At 44.9% G+C, this 20,149-nt stretch overlaps 1 protein-coding gene across 3 annotated transcripts in view; it reads left to right on the top strand.

Annotated features, from left to right (window-relative positions):
- The window catches only part of ARHGAP36 (Rho GTPase activating protein 36), a gene marked incomplete at its 5' end in the record, with an annotated part of 123,918 nt that extends 104,511 nt beyond the window's left edge, over positions 1-19,407 (top strand). For 2 of the 3 annotated variants that reach the window (XM_081278337.1, XM_081278336.1), the window contains 11 exons: positions 11,703-11,861; positions 13,052-13,117; positions 13,633-13,874; positions 14,117-14,309; positions 14,525-14,580; positions 14,815-14,965; positions 15,431-15,579; positions 15,753-15,929; positions 16,161-16,258; positions 16,363-16,469; positions 18,266-19,407. In XM_081278337.1, the coding sequence (XP_081134463.1) occupies positions 11,703-11,861; positions 13,052-13,117; positions 13,633-13,874; positions 14,117-14,309; positions 14,525-14,580; positions 14,815-14,965; positions 15,431-15,579; positions 15,753-15,929; positions 16,161-16,258; positions 16,363-16,469; positions 18,266-18,423 (1,556 nt within the window). In that variant the 3' untranslated portion in view covers positions 18,424-19,407. Of the gene's footprint in view, positions 1-11,608; positions 11,862-13,051; positions 13,118-13,632; positions 13,875-14,116; positions 14,310-14,524; positions 14,581-14,814; positions 14,966-15,430; positions 15,580-15,752; positions 15,930-16,160; positions 16,259-16,362; positions 16,470-18,265 lie in introns of those variants that run through there. The other variant, XM_081278335.1, reaches the window with a different exon arrangement.
- Between the last annotated feature and the right edge of the window lie 742 nt (positions 19,408-20,149).

The raw sequence follows: 20,149 nt of genomic DNA on the forward strand, positions 1-20,149 counted from the left end.
CACAAATGGCCAATCCTTCCCCCTCTCCGAAATCCTCATCAAAAAGACAAAGATGTAAGAGTTGGGGTGGGGAAGGAGATTAGAGGCTGGTGGAGTGATTTGGCTGCCAATCACAACCCCCTTCCTGTGCATACTTTCGTCCTTTACCAAGGTGCTGTTAATATTTGTAAACTTGCAATGAACACTCATTGGGTGCCAGGGATCTCTCATGTTACTTTACGTCCTGCCAATACCCAGCACAGTGCCAGACACACCACTCTCTAATGCACCACAGGGATGGCCTGAGTGAAATCCCTTGTAAATACTGAAACTTAAGGGTTATGTATAAAATTATAAGAAACCTGGAGGGGGAACTCCAGTAGTGGCACCCTGGGCACTAGGAGGATGAAAGGCAATGGCTTTGGACCTGAGACCATTCCATTCCTCCTCAAAGCCCTCCATCTCTAAGCCTGCCTGGAAGGGCATTTATTTTCACTGTGGCAGAGGCTTCTGCAGTCAATTAAGAAGAAAGCTTCTTTCCTGGAGGGCAAGGGCCCTGGCCAGCTAGAGGGTGAGTCACCACCTCAGAGTTGGGCAGCAGAGATGGCGCTAAAGTGGCAATGAATCAGTCCAAGATGACATGGAGAGATTACCTGAGTGATGATAAGGGGAAGGAGGCAGAAGCCTGAGCCTTAGTCCCTTGAGACTGAGACCAAGTGGTATGCATGGAGTCCATACCTAATCTACCTCCCTACTTCCACCTCCACCAAGTCCCTAAGGATAGCACTGGTGGCCCTCTGAGAGGATAAAGTAGAGCTGAAGACACCACTCCAGTAGTGGAGGGTGTTTGGGAGAAGAGTTCCAATCCTGACTCTACTACTTTGTGACCCTGGGCAAACTCCTCCTTTCTTGGGTTCAGTGGCAAGTGCTCAGTACTTCTATGTTATTTGACACACTCTTCTCCACAGCACTATGGGAGAGAGCATTTATTCCCCTATTTTACAGATGAGAAAACTGAACTGATGCGTGACATTATTCTGTGTTCTACCACTGTAATGTATCATGCTGTCTTTGTCTATGTCACCAAGGCAATCCCTGTAATCCAAGTGAACACCTGTCAGTCCTCTTCCTAAATGAACTCCCTGGACACTCAGGTTCAAATCATACCTCCCAGCTGCTCCCAACACCAATATGTTGCTGGCTACCTGGGTGAATTTCTTTATTTTTTATTTTTGTAATTGTAGATGGACAGAATGCCTTTATTTATTTTTATGTGGTGCTAAGGATTGAAACCAATACCTCACACATGCTAGGCAAGCACTTTGCCACTGAGCTACAGCCCCAGCCCTGAATTTTTCTATCATCTCCTGTGATATACCCACCTCTGGAACTCAATCTTTCCCTGGCATATCAGTCTAAAAATCCACCTTAAATATGAAGCATCACCAGAAACGTGCATCCCAATAGCAGCCTCTTACCCAACTTGGGAAGAACTGGCTGCAGAATGCTGCAGTGAGGAAGGGGAGTAGAGCTGCCAGGGCCAGAAGGAAGGGTGCAGAAAAATCCAATGAGAAGAAGAGAGAAAGGGAAGATGCCAGAGACAAAAATTGGATCAGCCTCAAACTGCTGCTCCCTCCCTTTCTCCCCCTCTCCTGATCTGGTACTCTAAAATGTATAAAGGGGCAGCATCCAGCCCATTTCCAACAGGAGGAGAAGGAGAGATCCTCTCCTTCAACTGAAGGAGAAACCATCCTGATTCAAATTACACTCCTGTGTGGGGTAAGACTGATTTCATTGGGGGTGGGGGTGGGTAAAGGCATCCTGGTAGTAGTGATGGTGGTGAGTGAGTGGTACTTAAATCCCAAACAGCGACACCAAGGCTACTACCAGAGCTGGAAGCTCTCTCTAAAGAAGATAAGAAGGATCTGGGGTTGTCTCTCAGAGATAGCACTCACCTAGCATGTGTGATGAGGCACTGGGTTTGATCCTCAGCACCACATAAAAATAAAATAGATATTGAGTCCACCTATAACTAAAAAATAAATATTTATTTAAAAAAGAAGAGAAACTTGCCACTGGGCTTCTGGATCTCATTTCCAAGCTAAGCCCTTCTGAGCCACATCTCTGAGTCTTTGGGGAAGTTCATGTTTTCCTGGGCCTCCACAGGAGCCATGTATGCCTCCCACCAGAGGCTGCCCTCCGTCCTCTCCCTTTTCTTCCTTCTTCCCTTTTGGCTGGGGTCACGTGTATAGTCTGACACTCTCTACTTGCCTCTCTTCTCTATACTTACCCCTTTGACAACGCATGGCACCTTTGCTCCCTTTACTTGGTTTAAGAGATGCGGAAAGTCAATTGGAAGGGGGAGTAGCTGTGTGTGCAAACTTTCCCTTGAGTTTTTAACCCTGTATTGCCCTTGTTACATCAGATGAGAATATTTATCTCTTGCAAATAATGTGCTTTTGCTCAGTTGGTGATTTGTACATATGATAGGTGGGCTGCAGGTTAGAAGAAAGATTTTTGGAAGAGGTTTTTAAAGGATGGTTTTCTGACTTCCCTGGGTGTCTAGATAGGCGCAGAACACAGAAAATGAAAAAGGAAGATGCTAGTGTGGGGGAGTGGAAGTTGGAGGAAGTTACTGAGATTCTTGCCATCCAGGTGGATGGAGGACTCTGAAGTCAGCTACTGTTTGCTCTTGCTGCTCATTGAACTTTGAACAAAATGACCTTTTTGTCTGAATTTGTAAGAGCATAAGTCCTGGTCAAGAATGGGAGACAAGGGGCAGGGAAAGAGAGGCAAGTCCAGTGGTTGTGTACAAAGGGTCAACAAAAGATGCTCCTTGCCCTCGAATGACAGGACTCAGGAAGGAAAGGAAGCAATGTGGTATAACAAAACGTGTGCTGAGGTGGGGTCCAGGAGATCTGGGCCTAACTAGCTCTTGCTTGGTGGTAAATTTCTTATCCATCAGAACCTCCACCTCTGTCTTTCCTTCACCTGTAACTTGAGATCTTGTGCATGAGTAGGGGAGGGGTAATTCAGAGGAGCACGCTGAAGGGACCCTCAGGCTGAATCTTGAAGCAGTGATTGTTTTTAAATAAGGGGAGAAGTAGTGAGAGTAGCCCTGGGAATTCAGCAAACAGGTATGCGTGAGGCACTGAGCTGGCTGCTGCGGAGAAAATTGCTATGAATCAGCCCCTACCCCACGGCGGAAAGCTTTACCGGGAGTGGGGGAATCTGCGCGCGGCAGAGCCAAACGCTCACAGCGCCTGCAGCTCGTCTCAGGACTAGCTGCGGCGGCCGCGTCGCTGGACCGACTAGCAGGTCACCCAGACTCATTCCCTGGCCGGACCAGGACAGTCGTCAAGAGGTAGAGCAGGGGCCGGGCACCAGGAGACTGAGTGCCGCCCACCGTGGGACGAGTGAGGGGGGCGGCAAGGGTCCGAGGCGAGGGAGGGAGAGGTGGCCTGAGTGCGGAACATCTTGCCCCCAGGCTTTCGCGTCAAGGGTTCAAACTTAGAGTTTGCCAGAAGGATTTAATCGCTGGTATTCTCAGGGCAAGCCTTGAGAGTAGATTTTGCGCGCCGCGGGGGTTTTGTTTAACTTTGCAAATTCTGCGCTGCTCCTTCCAGCTACATTGGGGCGCGACACGTGCAGAGCAACCCAACCCATTCTGAAGGCCGTGCTCTTGTGTAGTGGCAACCAGAGGCCCAGGACAACCCCCCCCACACACACACACACACTGGCTGAGGGTGAAGCGTCTGGAGCATCCCCCTCCCCTAATCTCTAGCTCTAGGTCAAGGGCCTGAGTTGGACTGTCTGTCTTTAAGGCAGAAGAAGGGGCTAAGGGCTCAGATTCCATCCCCCTCTGGCCCTCTAGGTTTGGAAGAGTGTGTGTGGTGGTGGGGTGCTCTTTTGAACTTCAGATAGCAGTGGCATGGCCCTGTGTCCTGGAGTTTGCTAAGTCTCTTAGAATAATCAAGGACTCTGCAGACGTGAAGGCTGCGTCTTTATAGTGCTGTTAGATAAACAGGATAATAATAAATTGTGTTTCTGACTTGAAGATGCTCACTGACTTGCCCAAGGCCACCCAGCTGCTTAATAACTGAGCAGGCTTCCTAACTCCTGGGCTTTTTTCACTCCACCATAGTCAAGACATTGGTCTAATTTTGAAGGAGGATGGGTAGATGGGTAGATATTGTTATTTTAAAACATGGTTACTTGAGTGTAGTTTTAAAAATTATTCCTATCATGAAAACTGCAGTGATAAACATCTCCCACAGTTCCAATTCCCTATGATAGACACTCAGGATTTTGAAAAAGAAAACTGGCAGAAATTTGGATGCTCATTGGTAAAGATATAAAGGCAAAGAGAAGTGAGTAGGGTGGGGGGTGCAGAAAAAGATGGAGGGAAAGTTTCCAGGCACAGGTTTTGGGATCTTCTTTACTCTGAAGTTTTCTTTGACATGGCTCTGTCTAGATGGTTTGGGGGAGTGACCCCATTGGACTGTTCTTTCTCAAGCCCACTCTGTAGGAAGTCACAGTTGGGATCTGGAGTGGCAAATGGTTGATGACCTACCCTTTAATTCAGTCTCCTTTCCCCCTTTCCCCTCTCTTTTGTGAATACATTAAGAGAGGGAGGGGAGGGAGTGTGTGTGTGTATGTGTGTGTGTGTGTGTGTGTGTATTTACATACATATGTGAGAGTGTGAATATGCAAGCATGTAGATGGGTATCTAAGTGGGAGTGTGTAAGTGTCTGAAAGGGAGCAAGTCTCAGAGGCTTTGAAGAGAGGAGGCAGGGAGTTGAGAAGGTGGGAAGAGTGAATTGGAATTTACTGAGTGCATACTGAAAAACCTACAGTTGAGGAAGGGTCTGTCAGTGCTAGTGGGCATGAGGAAATAGTCATTTCTTTATATTTCGTAAAGGAACAAAACAGGAAATACATTTAAATTACTTCAGAGAAAGATGATATTAGACCCATGGGCCTTTCTTGATAGTCCCTCAGACACTTGACATTTATGTGACCTTCCACCAGGCAGTAAGATTCCAAGGGCAGGAACTGGGGTTTTCCACTCTGGGTGGCTGTCCCCTCCCCTCCACCACCCCTAACACTTTAGCTTGAAAATGCTACAGAGGAAGACAAAGGTGGGGATTAATTTCCTTTTGCGGGCCAGAAAGGGTTTTTCCCTACATTTCATAGGCTAGGCTAATTCCCCTAGATCCTGCATTTATCTTCTTTGCATCTGTGATCATAAAAGACCCAGAGAAGAAATAGTTCATCCTATTCCACTCAGTGGGTTGAGTACCCATTTTTGCCTTCTCAGGATGGCTAGTGACATTCTATAGCAAGAGCACTGGATACATAATTCCATAAAGATAATAGAACTTTTGTTCAGGTTTCCTCTCTAATTTGACTTCCAAGTATTTGGGGCGGGGGCAGTTCCTCACCTTAGGTACAACACAGTACCCCTTGGAGAATTCTTTCAGTCTTCAACATAGCCCCACATAGCAGGTATCACAATTCTTACTTTTTAAGGTCATGAATTTGAGGCTCTGAAAAGTGAGATAATGTATTCCAGGTCACATAGTTGAGTGTGTGAACTTTCATGTGATGTGTTGAGGCTGGGACTTGAATCCAGGTCCAAGTCCATATTTCTGGAGCTTTCTAGGAGACTATGCTATCAAAATTGGGGTGGGTTGGGGTGAGAGCATTAAATTAGTATATAATGTTTTTCAAATACACACGCACACACAAACATACATGTCTTCCCCTCTCTCACAAGGTATGTCACAGAACAGCATATATAAGACCTCAAAAATTCAGTTATTTCCTTAGAAAGGAAGGTAGTCTTATACCTTCCCAGTTCCAGGCAGCAGATGTTAGTGATGAATATTAAGAAATTTCATAGTTTGGGAAGGGCAAGGCCTGGCCCAGGAATAGCAGATCATGTTCCTCCATTGCATTTTATGCAAATTTAAGTCGTAACACCACCAGAACCCTAGTTTGTTTTTATCTGTAAAACGGAGAAAATAATTGCCAACCTCCCTCCTTTCCAGGGGTTGTTGTGAGCATGATGTGGCATGATTCATTTACTCATGAATCATGAATAGCTGTTTCAATTATCAGACCTTTATGTTCTCTCAAACCCTCAAAATTGATAATCCTATGATTCACCCAGTGAACACTTAGTGAACACCTACTGTGTGCTTGGGTCTGGACATAAAGGACATATAGAAAGCTTTTTGAAAAATGAAAAAGCATAAGGCAAATTAGGCATTAAAATTTTTACCTCCCACCGATAGAACATCTTATTTTTTTCTTCTTCCACCACAATTTAATAGAAGCAATAACCAAAAAGGCCGGGGGTGGGGGGATGATATACATGACACAGCTTGTGATGTCAGCACTATTATGCACCCTGACACATTCTGCAGATAATAGAATATCTACATTTTGTTGTATTTGATAGCACGTTTCCTTGTTTAAATTATCCTTTGTGATGTTTATAGCATAAAGATTGCCTTTCACCATCCTGAGCTTGAGTTGTTTGTTTAGTCAATAAAATTTAAAAAGGGCATCCCACGTTCTATAGAATGACGACTGTACTTATTTTACAAAGATGTAATTTGTGGTGGCTGCCTGCCTTCAGATATGACCTCCTCTGGCTTTATGGAATTAGCTTTGATTATGTGTACATTCTTTTCATTTCATTATTTAGCAATGCAGAATCTTGCAGCTATGCAGAGCAGAGGTGGATAGGACAGAAGAAAATGCCTTGAGACTGAGGAGAACTGGGTTCTTCTCCGGGCTCTGTTGTCCAATTGCTTTATAGCCTTTGGAAAAAAATCACTGTTGTCTTTGAGCCTCAGTTTTTTGGACTGTGGAATGGAAGTATTAGACTATGTGATGGCTGTTTCCTTCTATCTGAACCAATTTAATATTCTGAGTAATTCCTGAAACTTTTTTTGTAGCCAGGCTTTTACCTGTAGTTTATGAGCTTCTGCTGTGGCGTGATGGTCTAACACCACGTATTAAACACTGTCCCCAAATTTAATTGTCTTGGGGCATTACCACCTACGTGGATAGAATGAGTCATTCTGTTCCCCGCATCTGCAGCTTTTGCTGAAATGGAGGTTATGGGATAACAACTTAAAGGCTAACTCGTTAATGCTCAGGGATGAATGAGGTCATGTATCAGCAGACCAAATTGGTGCCCAAATGTTTTCATCCACAGACCTGGATCTCTCTCATGTTGTGATATATTAATGGGGATGTCTTTATCCATCTCACTGCCTGTAGACATTTGAATATTATAGATGCAATATCTTTTGGGCACCCAGCCCTGTGCAGTATCAATTTCTCAAACTCCAAAGGTCTTTCAGTGGCCAGAAGCAAAATCCTGACGAAGCCATAAAATGCCTAATTGATAGGAATTCAAACCACAGCGTCAGTGCAGACCCTGCTTTTTTCTCCCAGGTGTTTACTAGTTGGTGAGCATGTACCATTGGATGGGGGCAGTGAAGGAGTCTTCTACATTGTGAAGACTGTGGATTTATGCCTAGCTGAGAGCATTTCCGTCCTCACAATGTCGAAGCGGGTGACCTTTCTAATGTTAATTTGTTTCTCCATCTGTGCTGTGCATTTTGGGAAGACGTGAGAAACAAGCTTGATGCCACCCAAGGGTGTTTCCCCTTTTTTGTATTGCTGGAGACTTGATTTGGGTGCCTTGCTGCTCTGTTCGAATTCTCTAGCTTGCTATCAGCCAATTTCTTTGCTCTTTTACTGATATAAATGAAACTGTCTTTTGTTGTTGACAATGTAAAACTAGATAGCTTGAAAGAAAAATAAATTCTGGGACATATAGGCTTAATCTGAATAATAATTGAAATATCAAACTATCTAGTTTTTTTTTCCTGTGCTGGGGAGTGAACCCAGGGCTGGCCTCATGGCTACTAGGCAAACTGTCTACCACTAAACTATATCCCCAGCCCAGTTTTTCTAAATTTTATAAGATCTGAAAAAAATATTTGACCCTGATGCAATTGAAGAGTGAAGATCTATTCCCAATAGTCTCCCCAGCTAGCTTTACCTATGTTAATAAGTAATTCAAATTTAGAAAATATTGAACAGAGTAGGCTTCAATGCATTGATTAAAAATTCTAATCATATTAATAATTCCTTTTAAAGCCTGATGTGTTCTGGTAAACTCAGGCCCTCTGCAAAGAACCTTCAAAGTCAACATGTTTATTAAAAACTAATGCTACATATCACATTATTCATACATTCAACTCACACATCCACAAAGATGGGTTTTATGCCATTTCCTTATTTTATGGACTAGGCCAAAGAGGCCCAGAGAATTCAACTGACTTTCCTACAGTCACACAGCAAGCAATGATAAAGCTTGGCTTTGAACTCTGTTCTTTTTGGCTCTATCTCCAATGCTCAGTGCAGATATTTGTCTAAAATGATTTTTGCAGATGTCTTGAATTCTAGATTGAAACTGAGCTGATTTGCTTTCATATTCCTCCTTGAGCATCTTTTTGATCTCATGGTCACTTCAGGCTAGTGCCATGGTTCACTAAAGGGGGGAAGGAGAAGACACTTTGAAGCAAGAGAGGTCTCTTAGCACTTTGGTTCTTAGGGGGAGCCTTCCTTTATGTCCAGTTTGGGATTTCAGGCCTGAGGACATGTAAAATATTACATTTTCAAGAAACTGTTTTGTGTCTGTCCACAGTGCTGAAGCCTGCCTTCTTACCCCCTCCCCAGCCCACCTATCTGCTTCTTGTTTGGGCATTCTCCTAGCTCTGTTTCTGTCTTTTGTACTACTGGTGCTTGCGAGGGTTGAAGGTAAGCAAGACAGTGTCAATTTTGCTGGCAAAACTGCAGCATATTACTGTTCTTAAGTTTAGCCCTATATGTTCAAGCAGGGAGGCAATGACAAACGGTTTATTCTAAGGCCTTTGATTTCCTTCGGAATTGTAAGCATCTAGGCTGACTCATCTCTCAAAGGCTTTCTCTCTCTCCTTTTTGGGCTGGTGTTGATTTGAGATTTCACTGTTTGTTCTTACCTTATTTTTCTGGGGAGGGGAGGGATTAATTTACATCCTGGTTTTTAAGGCAAGAACCAGCTCTGCTCTTTGGGTGATCAGATCTGGTAAGCCTCCACAAGAAGAAACTCCAAGACAGGTACAGAAATGACTGGATTGGGGGTAAGGGGAGAGGGGGATGATGTTATAAAAAAAATTAAGCAGAGCTACATTATGTGTCAGCATGAGACCCTCAACTAAAGAGCTCTGGACTTGTTATTGTGAATTGGAGATTTATAGAGGTTTAGTCTGGGACTGGTTAGCTGTATGTGCCTTTGGTTAAAATGGTCACTTTGTGGTTTCAGTCTGGTGGTTGGCCTTGGGTGTTCACTTTGGGTCCAGGGGATAGTGGTTTGCAGTTGAAGGAGCTTTAAAATTAATGCTAGGGGTTTTCTTTTTAGCTTAGTTCCAAAGCCATAGGAAGATTCTCCATCCTTTCTCATATTGCACCTCAGTTATCTGGCAGGCTTGTCTGATATCTTTGATTTCGGCCATTAAAGAAGGCAAAGAGAATTTTGGAAATGAAATTCAAGCTGGAATGTCTTTGGGGGGGAAACAAGAGGTTTTTTTTAAGATGATTATTGTATGATATCTCTTACCTACCTCATATCTGTCAAAGCCATATTACCTGATCTTTGAAATTTAAGCCCCTCTCCAAATTTTACATGAAAAATATCATAAAACTCCAGGGGAAAGGAAAGCTTGGAAAAGTGGTATGTTGAGTATTTTTTTTTCTTTTTTTTTTTGTTAAAAGGTTTAATTCCCTATATCACATTATTTTTTCTTTTAAGAATCGGCATCTACACATGCACCCAAATCATAAACTTGGTAGATATCTTAAATTCTTTCCATTATATTTTTTCCCCAAGTCTGGTACTTCTACTCAGTGACACTGACTTGTATCAGCAATCCTTGTCTTTTTGTTGATCTACCTGCTTCAGGCTTTCAACCCAGACCAGGTTATTTCATGGGTCTCTGATTTTTTTTTTTTTTCCATGGTCCAACTCAGACTGGCAACCTATGGTAGTTCCCTGTTGGCTTCAGGAGAAAGTCCAACTGCTGAACATGGCTTACAGGGCTAGTCACGATCTCATCCCTGCCCATCCAGATTTATCTCCTTCCAATGCCTTCATATTGCTTTGATATGAAAACCCCTCTCCCATCTCTTTGCCTTTGTGCAAGCTGTTCTCTCTGGACACTCTCTCCCTTGCTGTATCCAAGCAAAGTTGGATGTTTTCTCCCTTCTCCTCTCACAGTACTTTGTTTACATCTTGGCTGACTGACTTATCACAAGGTTTTGTAAATTGTTGCTAACCTGTGTATCTCCTTCACTGCATTGTTAAATCTTTTATGAGAAGAGTAGTATTATCTTGCTCAACCTTTCAATCTGTAGTGTCTAGCTCAAAGTGGGCAATTAATAGATTTCTTTTCTTAGTGAATGAATGAAAGAATAAATGGGTAACAGAGAATATGCAGGAAAGGATGTTGTGGGTTACAGGGAGATCTCCACTGGGGAATGCTATGCAACCTGGGAGCAATATGATAGTGGGGACCTTGGAGAAAGGCCATATAAAACAGGTTTCCCATTATACTAAAATGAACTTCACTCTGATCACCAATGTTATATAGGAAGTCTGACTGGAAATGGTCTGGAAATGTTTGTGTTGGTAGATGTTGATTTTTTTCCCATGAAAAATAATATAATCAAGTTGCCCAAATTTCAGTAAATAGAGAAAAGACAAAGTCAAAAAAATTATTACCACTTAATACAAAGCTTATTATTTGGGTACATTTTTGTCTTTAATTTTTATGCATTTTTTCCTTCACATAGTTGTAATCATAATTGCAATTCTGTATTTTTATTTGTTGAAAAGCTCTTTGTAAACATTTTATGATTGCATAATTTTTATACTATAATCATTATGTAATTTGTATAACTAATCTCATTGCTGGGGTAGCTTTTTCTCTTAAGTTTTTACTATTATGGCTCATATACATATGGATTTTCCTGTCTGTAGGAAGATATCATTAGAATAGATTCCTAGAAGGGGAATTATTCAGTCAAAGAGACTGGGGACAATTTTTGGTTCCAGACCTATGTGTCCAGTTTGTTTTCTGGAATAATTTTTGTATAAATTTACAGAATTTACATTGCTCCCAGCTTAAATGAAAGCCTTCTTTTTGCCCAATCCAGACAGCACTGAGTATATCATGAAAAAATTAAAACTAGACCATCAATGTTCTAATTAATAGAAAATACTAATTTTTGTCTCAAAACTGCTTTCTAAAGAAAATTGTGAGGTGGTTTCTTTCTTTTTTTTCTAATTAGGTCTTTTCTTTTCTGGACTATCTGTTCAGAGCTGTTTTTTTTTTTTTTTAAGTTGTTTTTTTTTTTTTTTTAAATAAGCAACCAGAGGCAGCCCTGCTTGAGGGTGAAGCCGCCTCCCAGTTTTCCCTCCCCATTTACCCCCCCCCCCATAGTTCCCTCCACCAGGTCCAGTGACAATTGGATGATGCAGCCTTGATAATCATTCGATTCCAGAATGGGTGGCTGCATTCCTTTTCTGAAGGCAGCAAGGACACGCTGCCCCAGAATCATGCCCACTTTGCTCTTGTTGTCCGCCTTCATTTTTTTAGTGAGCGTCCTGGGAGGAGCCCCAGGACACATTCCCGACCGAAGGATGAAGATGGTGTCAATACACAGCCTCTCTGAGCTGGAGCGTCTGAAGCTGCAAGAGACTGCTTACCACGAACTCGTGGCCAGGCATTTCCTCTCTGAATTCCGACCTGACCGAGGTGAGCTGTACCCCGGAGTGTGGCATCCTCGCCTTTGGGCGAGTGGACCCCGGGCCAAAGGGACAGATTTGGGGTCCGCAGGGTAGGGAAGGGTAGCGCCTCTTCTAATTCCCTGGCGCCTGAGGAAGTGGGAGTTGTTGCAGGCTGTCTATTGAATTGCAAAAGAGGTAAAGATTAGTTGAGTTGGGTGGAAGTGTGTGTGTGTGTGGGGGGGGGTTGAAGGGTGGTGAAAACGAATGTCAGAGACTGAGTAGAAGTGAGCTCAGGTGAAGAGACGCACGTGCCAGGTGTGTTTCCAGAACTGGGCAGGGCGACTGAGGTGCAGAAGGATACTCGGAGAGAGGACTGGGACAGAGACACCGCGTTTGAGAGACAGTGAGAGACACGCACCAAACCAGGGGAAAGAGTGGGAGGGCGGTTCGGGGGGAGGTGGCAGCAGAAGCTGCTGTGTGAGCGCTTCCCACCTCAGCTGGCTACAATCGGGACGCTGCACAGGACAGGGTTCGAGCTTGCTCAGGGGTGGGGGGATTCTCTGGGGTACCGGCGCAAATTTGGCCACCGAGTAGGGGAGGTTGCGCGGTTGCGCTGCGGAGGGGCGCTTTAGCAGCATTGGAAAGTGCAGGGGGCGGCGGGGGTCTCTAGGTGCGCGCTGAGGGCGCAGTCCGAACTGGGTGAAGCGAAGGGCTAGGAGACCTCGCGGGTAGCCGCAGCTGTAGGATTTGGAGCTAGGGACAGCCAGGTGTCGCCGCTTCTCCTGGCACCGCGCTAGGAGCCGACGGCAACCTGGGTGCTAGAGTGCGTCGCAGTAACTTGGCGACCCTCACTCTCAGAGGCGCTGCGGGTGGAGCCCCTCCCCTCGCCTGTTGCATGATTCAGGCGCCTGAGCGCCCCTGAATTTTATATTTAAGTGTTGTGTTGAGAGACCGCTGTTGCGTAGCAAGATGCGCCTTAGGTTATCTGGTTTGATTAAATCTTCGGAGTTTTCGTGTGTGTAAGATAAGATTGGTCCTGTTGTCTGGCAGGGAAACTGAGGCTGGGAGAAATCAAAACATTTTTCGCGGGCTGGAATGAGCTCCCCTCCCCCTTTCCCTGCTCCCTGCTGCGGATTAATGTATGGCTATGCTTGAGTCACTTATCTGAGCCCTATTTGTATGTAAGTGTGCGTTTCTTTTCTTTTTCTCTTCTTGTAGCTCTACCCACTGACCGTCCCAACACCTTGGAGAAGTGGTTTTTGATTCTGAGAGGACAAGAGAGGGGTGAGGGGCTTCTGTAATTTCTTTGAGAGAAATAGGGTGCTGCACCCCTCCCCCCATAGTGTGCCCCTGGCTGCTGGAGACTGGGCGGGGCCCACTGCCGCCCAAGTCACTCCCCCTCCCTCCCAGAAACCCCTCAGAGGGTGATATCGGGAAATCGCTCAAAGCTGAGGCGCAAGGGGCGGTCCTCCCAGACCAGCCTAATTAGGCCTTCGGGTGGATGAGCCCCAGACTGCTCAGCCTGAGATCGCCCTTCTTGTTTCTAGGTTGTCACCCCCTGGCAGGATCTTAAGCCCCTTCAGGGTAGTTGAGTGGGGCTGAGTTGAGTGTTGAATATTTTTGCGTAAATACTGCTGGGTCTTTTTGGCTAGCTCCCCAGGGAGGGGCACTGCAGTGTGGAAGGGGTGGGGTTGTCTGCTGGAGGTTCTTGGGGGAGGGTGGCTGTCCCTGCAGTTCCTCCCAATATAAGTGCTGCGGGGCTTTGAGGTTTCTCATTCTTTCTCTCTCTGACTCCCCAGACGTCTCTCTCAAGACATTTGGCATTCGCCTGGAAGAGGTACTGGTGAACGAGCTCACCCGCCGCAAGCATCAAGAACTGACAGCCACGATGCAGATAGAAGAAGCCACCACCGGTCAGGCTGCGGGCCGTCGTCGTCGGGGAAACGTGGTGCAAAGGATGTTTGGCCGCATCAGGCGCTTTTTCAGTCGCAGGCGGAATGAGCCCACCCTGCCCCGGGAGTTCACTCGCCGTGGGCGTAGAGTGAGTTAAACTACCAGGTTTCGGACAGGGGCCATTCCTGAGGTGTGCAGTGATGTGGGACAAGAAGGTCAAGGCTTCTATCCTCATGGGGCGGGGGGTGGACAGGTAAAGGAAACATTCTGAAAGGGTGTACTTGGCTTGCTACATAGAACCTCTCCTGTTTTGAATGTCACATGCAGTACTCGTGTCTAAATCTAGACCTTGTTCTCCCCTATTTTAATATTGTCTGGATTTCTCCACAGGGTGCAGTGTCTGTGGATAGTCTGGCTGAGCTGGAGGACGGGGCTCTGCTGCTGCAGACCCTGCAACTTTCAAGGGTTTCATTTCCTATTGGCCAGCGACTTCTTGGATCCAAAAGGAAGATGAGTCTCAATCCAATTGCCAAACAAATCCCCCAGGTTGTTGAGGCTTGCTGCAAATTCATTGAGGAACATGGTAAGGAAGCTGCAAATGGTTAAATTATGAAAGGAGGCAATTAAAGAGAAAGAAGATGTTATAGAAATACAGAGAAAAGAGATCATGGGATCAAGGGCTTGATAAAATTGCCCTGGCACTTGTAGAGGTTAGGATGCAGCTCTTAAGGAAGGAGAAGGGAAACACCCTGGGGAAAGGGGTCAGATTTTTTGGATCATCTGCTTTCTTTCTTTCAGGCTTAAAGGCAGTGGGGATTTTCACCATTGAGTATTCGGCACAGAGAGTGCGTAAGGTAAATTGACTATGTTTACACGTTTGGTTCTTGGTCAAGTAAAAGCAGATGGAAGTGGGGGCTCGCCTAGAGACATGATGGTAGTTTCATGACTGTGGAAATAAGGTCTTCTTTCTAGTCCCCAACATACAATATTATGCTAGCTACCTCCCCTGAAGCCTGAGACTTCCTGAAGGAATGACCAAGAGGGAGCCTGTAGTGAGCAGGACAAACCATGTCTCTTCTCCCTTGTAGCTCCGTGAAGCATTTGATCAAGGTCTGGATGTAGTGCTGGATGACAATCAGAATGTGCATGATATTGCTGCACTCCTCAAGGAGTTTTTCCGTGACATGAAGGACTCACTGCTGCCAGATGATCTGTACATGTCCTTTCTTCTGACTGCAAGTAAGTCTTCTGCCCTCCCTTGTTGGGGCAAGGGAAGGAAATGTCAGAGGTCTAGTGACCCCCAAGGACCTAAGTCCAAAAGAATATCAGAAGATGAAAAACACCTCTCTAGGATATAATATGCATATTATTTGTCAATTAAAAATAAAAATCTTCCCAAACCGTCTCCAAGTTACTTTGTCTCTTTATAAATCTGTTACTTGGGAATTTCTCTAGTTTCTTAAAACTGTGTGTGCCCTCTCAGGGCACAGAACCACCCAGATTCTGTGGAGGTCTGGTTTTCATGGTGGGAACACTTATTACTCTTAGGGTTCCTGAACTCAAATCTTTGTACACAAGTAAAGGCAAGTTATTTAGGTAGTTTCTGCATAGCCATCAGCAATTTGGAGTAGCTCATCTCCCTTGGTATTGGGTTGCTGCCAAGGCCAGCCCCCTAAGCTGGTCCCTCGTTTCCTTTTTTTTCAGCTCTGAAGCCCCAGGATCAACTTTCTGCCCTGCAGTTGCTTGTTTATCTGATGCCACCTTGCCACAGTGATACTTTGGAGCGCTTACTGAAGGCATTGCATAAAATTACTGAGCATTGCGAGGACTCCATTGGACTTGATGGACAGCTGGTAAAAAGATCAGGGAAAGGGTGGTGAGAACTGTAGTAGGGGACATGTGCGCAAGTGTATGAGAAAATATAGTGGTAAAAAGAAAGTGAAACAATTAAAAAGAGGTGTATATCCATTTGTACAACTTCTAATACTATCTCAAGGTCAGTCACTTTCTGCATTCCTGTACCTAGGTTCCTGGCAACCGCATGACCTCCACCAATTTGGCTCTCGTGTTTGGATCTGCTCTCCTGAAGAAGGGAAAATTTGGCAAGAGGGAGTCCCGGAAGACAAAACTGGGAATTGACCACTATGTTGCTTCTGTCAATGTGGTCCGTGCCATGATTGATAACTGGGATGTTCTTTTTCAGGTAGATGCAAATTTTGGATATTCTTATTTCACACAGTCCTCTTTTATTCACCAAGCAAGGGAGAATTGTATGTGGTTACCAAAGCAGGCAGATAAAGTTCCCAGTCTAGAATTTCCTTCCAAATTAGACGGTCAGCAATTTGGAGGTTGTCTTTCAATCCTGGTACCTGATGGAGACATAAATGAAAAGGTGCTGAGCAATAAAGACTAATATTGCTAATTTTACTCTCAGGTGCCGCCTCATATTCAGAGACAGGTTGCCAAGCGTGTGTGGAAGTCCAGTCCTGAAGCTCTTGATTTTATCCGTCGCAGGAATCTGAGAAGGATTCAGTGAGTCTTTTTTTCAATTTAGCCTAAAGGACATTATTCCACATGATCTTTATGTTAGTTAGTGCAAGTACAAAATAACTTGTTCAACATTCCTTTCCATTCAGGAGTGCACGCATCAAGATGGAAGAAGATGCTTTACTTTCTGATCCAGTGGAAACCTCTGCTGAAGCCCGTGCTGCTGTCCTTGGTCAAAGCAAGCCCTTTGATGAAGGTCAGTTCCCTTCAAGAGGTCAGGCCCTTCCTGAAGGTCAGTTCCCTGCAGGGGGTCAGGGCTTTCCTCAGGATCAGGGTCTTCCTCAGGGTCAAACCCTTGCTCAGGGTCAGGCCCCTGCTGAGGACCATGCCCTTCCTGAAGATGAGTACTCTGAGGAAGATTTGTCAGTCAATGAACAGCTAGCAATTGAATATTTCAATCAAGTAGTCTTTGGGAACAATCAAGGTTTTATGCTCCCAAATGACTTTGAAATTGAAGGTTACCTTGACGACATACCAGAGCTTGATGAAGAAGATTATGATGGTGATGATGATGATGATGGTGACGACAACGATGATGATGATGGTGATAATGATGACGACGACCCCTTGAATTTTGGTAATCTTCCTTCTCTTGCGGATATTCTAGGACCAGGTGAAGAAATTCCAGAACTCATTGAGATCCCAGACTTAGAAGAAATACCTAACTTTGATCCAGTTCCAGAACCCGAAGGACCCTCACATGTGCAAGTAATCTTGAACCCTCTAGGAAATCTGAATCCCAATCTCGAACAAGGACCAAATTTTGAAAACCACCACAATCTTGGCCTGGCAGAAGTTTCCCATCTTAACGTAATCCAGAACAATGAAGAAATCCCGGAAGCTGGTGAAATTCCAGGTAATGAGGAAGCCCCAGACAATGCAGATGTCTCAGATAAGGATGAAACCACAGATTATGATGACCCTAGTCTTGAAGAAATGCCAGCTATTGATGAAGCTCCATGTGTTGAAAAATTCCCAGAGGTCAATGGGATTTCAAACCCTGAAGAATTTGATGTTGAAGAGGTCCCAGCTTTTGCTGATGAAGAAATCTCAAGGTATGAAGAAGCTGCGGAATCTGAAGACCCCACCCCTGAAGAGGTCCAGGCTATCCCTGTGATCACAGCCCTTGAAAATACCATTGATTTTGATGAAATTCAAGATCTGGAAGAATCCTCAGATGTGGAGGAATGTTCAGGGCACAAAGAAGACTCTGACATCGATGGAAACAAATACTCTGAAGAAAACCCCACTCTTGAAGGTTACCTTCCAGTTCTCAGTGTGGTTCCAGAACCTGAGAATGCCCAAATTCAAAATGAAACCCCAGATTGTCAGGAAGACCAGGCTTTTGAAGATGGTGAAATTGACACTGTGACTCCAGAGACTGAAGATGTCTCCATTTCCAGTACAATTCCAGACCCTCTGCCATCCGTGGCTGTCAATCTGGAAGAAGTCATGAATGTGGATGAAGTCCCAATGCCTAAAGATGTCGACCCTAAAGAAGTTCAGAATCCAAAGGCAATTCTGATTGGTAAAGAAGACTCAGATGTTGCATCTGCTGTAGATACCACTGTCCTTAAGAATGAGTCTCAGCCTAGCCCTGAGTCATTTAAGAGTAACATCTATTTTGTGCCCTTTATGCAGTGCTTTAAGTTTCCGGTTCCAGCTTTGATACTCATTTGCTTGGTAAAATTAGTGAACCTTCTTTTTATGTGGTGGTGGTTATTAGGTCACCGTCTTCCCCCTGTACCTGGTGGTGTCATTAATTTGCTCTGAGCTTGGTCTCTATTCTGTTCCCTAACCCATCTTTCCAGTTTCCACAGTGGTGAGAACTTTAGAAACTTGTGTGCTGTTAGCTTCAGTTTACTGACTCCTGAAATGGGGATAATCATTCCTGCCCTGTCTTTTCTCATACTGTATTTAAAACCCAAAATTAGATCCGCGGGCCTTGGGTGCTATCTGATGTCTAGGAGTAACATTGTTACTATTTTTCAGGTTCCTCTGAGGAGCCAGCCGTGCCTCCCGGCACTGCCCGTTCCCATGACGATGAGGAAGGAGCGGGTAACCCTCCCATTCCGGAGCAAGACCGCCCATTGCTCCGTGTGCCCCGGGAGAAGGAGGCCAAATCTGGCATCGGCTACTTCTTTCCTTAGGTGTTTTTCCTCCTTTAAGGTGCCAGACAGGGGAAAAGGGTGGGGGTAGACCTGGGATGTCACAGGAAACATGAAGGAGAATCTTGGAGATAGATCTGAGAGGAGTTCCACCTGATGCTCGGGTCAGGATAGGAATTCCCAATACACTGCCAGCCCCTTCACTGGGGATGCTTGGTCTCCTCAGCTGGTAAAAGCAGAGATGTTTCTGTGTCATGCCCAGGCTCCCTGGTGCTACCTTGCCTTTCTCTTTTACCCTTGGTCTTGGCTTTCTCACACTGCAGCCCTCCTTTAATTGATGTTACATTTGTGGTAAACACCTGTCCCAGAGAAGCTCACAAATCTCGAGGTGCTTTCCCTCCCCTGCAGGGGATTGCATGTTTTTCCTTACTTTCCTCCCCTCCTCCCGAGAGCTCTATTGGAAAGGCCCTCAAGAGGCATGCTAGAACGTTAGGTCAGCCTACTGACAGCTGACAATTAATGCTAAATCATGTCACACCAACTCATAGCCGTGTCCCCGCAGCAACTCCGCCGCCTCAGGATCCCCATACTCCCCCCAAATTATTGAGACCGATGGCTCGTCAAAAAGCCACTCCTAAATTCTGTGCAGTTTTGCTCAGGTCACACCAACAGGGAAACCTCAAGTGTAAGCCTGACTAGCTTTTCTGGGGTCAAAAGTTAGAGGAAAAATTAGACTTTAGTACCTGGATCTGTTTTAAAGACAGCTGGTGTTCACACCATGTTGTCAGCAAAACGGGCTAGTTTAGGTTCGGACACATAGTTCCAAGTAGTTCAAGTCACCTGATTACAAATGTTCTTATCTATCGTCTCTGTAGTTCCTCTATGCAGGACGGTACAAATTTGCGGGACATGCTCTGGTAACACACAGATATGGGTTATGTATGACATCCAAATTACAGCTGATACTAATGGGTAACAACTGCTGAGGTCCATAGAGTGAAGAATGTATTGTATTGAGGGATAGAAACTGATCATACAATGGATAACAACCGCAGAGCTCGAAGATTTGTGATTGTTAAAACTTCTCTGGCATTTAATCATTAATAAACATTTGTGTTGTGACAGCATATATTCCTGCCTTACTGTGGTCTTTTTCCTTTTAATTTTGGGGGGTGGGTGAATAGGGAAGCTGTGACTATACAGCTGAAGGAGGAAAGAGGGAAAAGGGGATGATGAGATAAAGGGGAAAGGTGAAATAAAAATGGGGTGGGATGGGATAAAGGGCTGGAATGATGAGGAACAACGGAGGGATGACAGGATAAAAGTGGAGGGTCCTAAATTTAAAGGGGTGGTAGGATAAAGGGAAGGGGCAATATGCAACAAAGGAGATGACATGGGATAAAGGGGAGGGGTCACAAAGATATTCATGGGATAAATGGGAGGTATAATAGGGAATTGTGGAATAAACGGGGTGGTTGGGTGCAGAGGCAAGTTGGCAAGGCCCTAAGTAACTCCGTGAGGCCCTGTCAACATAAAAAGGGCTGGGGATGTGGCTCAGTGGTTAAGCACACCTGGATTCAATCCCCTGTACCAAAATAAAATAAAGAGGGTGTGTGTGGCAGGATAAAGAAGGGATGATTTGGGTTAAGGGTAGAGATAATGGGGAATAAAGAGGAGGGGGTGTAATGGGATAAATGGAAAAGTAACATGGGATAAAGAAGGGAAGGACATAGGATAAAAGGAAGGTATACCGTAGAAAAAAGATGAC

Source organism: Spermophilus citellus (genome assembly GCF_964194105.1).
Source record: "Spermophilus citellus genome assembly, chromosome: X".
NCBI classification, from domain to species: Eukaryota; Metazoa; Chordata; class Mammalia; order Rodentia; family Sciuridae; genus Spermophilus; species Spermophilus citellus.